Source organism: Piliocolobus tephrosceles, chromosome 15 (genome assembly GCF_002776525.5).
Source record: "Piliocolobus tephrosceles isolate RC106 chromosome 15, ASM277652v3, whole genome shotgun sequence".
NCBI classification, from domain to species: domain Eukaryota; kingdom Metazoa; phylum Chordata; class Mammalia; order Primates; family Cercopithecidae; genus Piliocolobus; species Piliocolobus tephrosceles.
Window position 1 is genome coordinate 85,926,583 of NC_045448.1, and position 4,214 is coordinate 85,930,796.

General features: G+C 54.0%; 1 protein-coding gene across 1 annotated transcript; it reads left to right on the top strand.

The window, feature by feature from the left end:
• The first annotated feature begins 245 nt into the window (after window positions 1-245).
• Window positions 246-1,523, top strand: TMSB10 (thymosin beta 10). Its single transcript, XM_023224903.2, has 3 exons — window positions 246-567; window positions 852-966; window positions 1,238-1,523. The coding sequence occupies exons 2-3, from the start codon at window positions 867-869 to the stop codon at window positions 1,270-1,272; spliced, it is 135 nt and encodes a 44-aa protein (XP_023080671.1). The 5' UTR covers window positions 246-567; window positions 852-866; the 3' UTR covers window positions 1,273-1,523.
• Window positions 1,524-4,214: the final 2,691 nt, after the last annotated feature.

The window sequence follows — 4,214 nt, forward strand, 5'->3', positions numbered from 1 at the left end:
TAAGGAGAGGAAAAGTGGGGAGAGAGGGGGACTCTGGAAGAGCAAAAGCAAGAGGCGTGGGGGCGACAGGGGTGGGGCGTCTCCTAGAGCAAGGATTGCTGCAGAGTGCGCGTGCACGCCCGCACATCCACACCCACCGCTACACATCATATCTGCACACGCACAAAACCACACACCCTCCCCAGTCGGTCCCATATCCTTTCTGCGGAGTGAACAGCAGATTCTCGGAAAGAGGGAAATGTAGCCGCAAAAGCAAACCCCGGAGCCTGGCGCCCACCCTGGCGGCGACTACAGCCCCCACGCAGGGCACACTGTGAGCTGGGGGTGCCAGGCGCGGGAGAAGCTGCGCCCAGCCGGGCTGGCAGCCCAGCGGAGGGCGCGGCAGGGCGAGGAGCCGCCCGCGCTCCTCCCGCCCCTCGGGTGCCAGCACCGCCCCTGCTGCGGCGGGTGAGGGGCGGGGCGGGGCGCGGCGTATATAAGGCTAGGGGCGGGCGCCGCTCTTTTGTCTCTTGCTGCAGCAACGCCAGTGGGAGCACCGGGATCCCGGGCTCGGAACCCGACTACACGGTGAGTGCGGCGCTGGGGCTGGGGGCCCACCCAGGGTGTGGCCGGATCCTGTGCACCGGGCGGGCGCGCCGCAACCGCGACAGGCGCCCTTCTCGGACGGGACGCGGGGGCCGGCGACCACGCCCTGGGACCGAGAAGGGGGGTGCGGGACGCGCCCAGATCCTCGGCCTTGGGGCTGCTCGCCACGCCTTGGCGCGAGTGCCACGTCGAGAGGCGTCGGCGGGGAGCGCGGAGGGGCGCGCTGGCCCCCAGCCCCAGGTCAAGCGCCTTCGTTTGCCCACTAGGATTGTTTTAAGAAAATGGCAGACAAACCAGACATGGGGGAAATCGCCAGCTTCGATAAGGCCAAGCTGAAGAAAACGGAGACGCAGGAGAAGAACACCCTGCCGACCAAAGAGAGTGAGTGTGCCTCGGTCTCCCGCGCCCCAGTCCAGCCCCTCACCCTGCTCTTCCTTGCAAACCCACTCCTCCACCCCCAACCCGGCCGTTGCCCGCGGTCTGGGCGGCCCCGGCCACTCTTTCAGTTTCACAAAGCGCCTTGTCTCTCCCCAGCCCCAAGCTTCCTTCTAAATCCCCACACCTCGTGGGTGCCTCGCCCACACTGGGAAGCACCTCGATTGCGGGTGGGGGTTGCAGCTCCCCTCCAGCGCCCGCTTCCCGCTCTCCACAGCCATTGAGCAGGAGAAGCGGAGTGAAATTTCCTAAAATCCTGGAGGATTTCCTACCCCCGTCATCTTCGAGACCCCAGTCGTGATGTGGAGGAAGAGCCACCTGCAAGATGGACAAGAGCCACAAGCTGCACTGTGAACCTGGGCACTCCGCGCCGATGCCACCGGCCTGTGGGTCTCTGAAGGGACCCCCCCCAATCGGACTGCCAAATTCTCCGGTTTGCCCTGGAATATTATAGAAAATTATTTGTATGAATAATGAAAATAAAACACACTTCGTGGCATGGCTGGCGTGGTCTGAGTCTCTTGGTTGAGTATGCGTGGGCAGTGCCACTGCAGCAAAGCCCCTTGCCGCAAAGGGGAGGAGGTGGGTCGCAGAACGGGCTGACTCGGAGGGAGTTTTTAATTTTGGCTTTACCTGCTTCTCCGTAAGATTTCATGTCTTGTTAGCCGCTTAACTCTTGCTCGTAAGCAATCTGTGTAAAATTTAACCCCACTTTGTCCCCACGTTGCTTTGGAAAATGCTTTTTCAAAAGAGCCAGGTTTGCTTTTGATAAGCTTCGAAAGCCCCACTGTTTCCCTCTGGCCTCCTAGCTGATTCAGAAGGGAACACTGATTTTAAAGTCTGGGGAGAAAGCAAAGACAATCTGGAATGTTGGAAATTGGGTGAGGTCACAAAGTCTCCGGAAGGCTTTCTTCTGGAGCTTAAAACAAAGGCGGGATCTAGGGATACAGCAACGGGAACGTCAGAACTAGAGGAAGCAACACTAGAACTGGGGGAGGGGCGAGGGGGAAGAGCTTTTTGTCTTTTAACCCTAGTTCAGAACCTCCCACAAAAGCATTAGCCATTAGAGGAAGTGCTAGGCTGAGCTGCTACCACACAGTGTTAAGCAGGAAGGGTGGGGATGTGGTGGGAGGGTGGGAGGGAGGGCGGGGGGACTGGCGCTGGCGGCCAAGCTCCAATGGATGACACCTCAAACCCACCCGGAAGGAATGGGACCAGCCCAAGGGGGCCTGACAGTTGGGAACCTGGGGCTGCAGGCCATTCAGAAGTAGAAGAAACAGGCTTATAATGACAGGGGTGGAGTTTTCTTTAAGGAGGGTGGATAGGACACTGCTTAGTGATTCGTCCCACATTTTTGCCTGGCCCCAAGAGGCTGGACACTGGGTGAAGGCAGTTAATTCGAATGAGGTACGGTCCCTGTCCACAAGGAATTTAAAATCTAGTGAGTGAGATAGGCAGCCACAGCACACCAGAGTCAGGACATCTGGGCTTGGCAGGGAGACCCATGCCCAAAGACATTCTCTCTGAATTCCTATCCGCACCTCCTTCCTGGTACCTGGATACATACATCACCTCCCCCATTAGAGTAAATAGAGAAACAATCTTTTTTTTTTGAGATGGTGTCTCGCTCTTGTCGCCCAGACTGGAGTGGGACCACGTGATCTCGGCTCACTGCCTCCGCCTCCTGGGTTAAAGTGATTCTCCTGCCTCAGTCTCCCCAGGAGCTGGGATTACAGGCATGGGCCACTATGCCCAGCTAATTTTTTGGTTGTCTTTTTTTTTGCGTTTTGTTTTCTTTTTCTTTTTTCTTTTTTTGAGATGGAGTTTCGCTCTTGTTGCCCAGGCTGGAGTGCAATGGCACGATCTCAGCGCACCACAACCTCCCTCCACCTCCTGGATTCTCCTGCCTCAGCCTCCTAAGTAGCTGGGATTACAGGCATGCACCACCACACTCAGCTAATTTTGTATTTTTAGTAGAGACAGGGTTTTGCCATGTTAGCCAGGCTGGTCTTGAACTCCTGACCTCAGATGATCCACCCGCCTCAGCCCCTCAAAGTGCTGGAATTACAGGTGTGAGCCACCACACCCGGCCGAAAGATTCTTATTAATTGATATTGGTGACTCTCACAGTAGCCAGCACTTAGTAGACATTCATAAATGCTCACTGAATTGTAACTGAAGTATCACCTGGCCTCACCTGCTCCATCTTGGCCATGCTAAAGCCAAGCTGCTACCAGCCCTCCTCCCCCACTGTCTTGTTGATTCTATTCTGTTCTATGTACACATTGACAGGACCCAAGCATGGTGCACTTGTGGAAGTTCCGGGATGGCAAATACCTTCATTTCCTTCCCTGAGCCCAGTTCAGGATGCAATCCTATTAAAATAAGGGGAAGTACAGTTAACCTACAATTGAAGCTATTGTTAGGAAGCTCTATATTACCCAGATGACAACTATAGGTCTCAGCCAGCTAAAAGATTTTGGATATTGGGTTGCTGATTTCAGAGAAATTCAGAAGCTGTGTTCCTGTTCTTCTTAATTCAACCCTTTTTTTTTTTTTTTTAGAACTCAGTGCCCATCATCGTACTAGGTCTGTGGAGGCTATAAAAGACATGTGCCAACTAACTACACAAAAGGCAGAGTAAAATAAATGCTAAAGAGAGATTTAAGTAAAACCCTCCGGGAAAGTAGACAAAGGAGTGGTTAACCCTGGGACAGGGCGCTGCTTCATGGAAGAGGAACCATTTGAATGAAGACTTAGAGAAGTGAGAATGAGAGCAGGGCTTTCTCAACAGAAGGAGGAGCAAGGTATAGTGATACCACAGCATATTCAGCAATGGGAAAGGTAAAGGTTCTGTGCAAACAGAAGCACTTCAAAATTACCCTAGCAGGTAAGTAGGGTGTAATTTTTCCTGTAGACAGTTGGAAACTACTGCAGATTTTAAGGGTTGGGGCAAAGTTATGTAAGATGTTTGTGATAGCATGTGGAAGATGCTGTGGCTGATACAGATGGCTACGTACCGAACCACTACCACCACTGCCACCACCATCACTGCCATTAACACCATAACCACCACCACCATCACAACCATCATCATTGCCACCACCATCACTGTGACCACCACCATCACCATTGCCACCACCACCACCATCACCATTACCACCATCACACCTCCACCACCACACCACTACCAT

Excerpts from the sequence above, each read along its gene's own strand:
- TMSB10 (XM_023224903.2), top strand. The coding sequence starts at position 867 with ATGGCAGACAAACCAGACATGGGGGAAATCGCCAGCTTCGATAAGGCC. Across the intron at positions 967-1,237 it reads CACCCTGCCGACCAAAGAGA|CCATTGAGCAGGAGAAGCGG; the intron begins GTGAGTGTGCCT and ends CGCTCTCCACAG.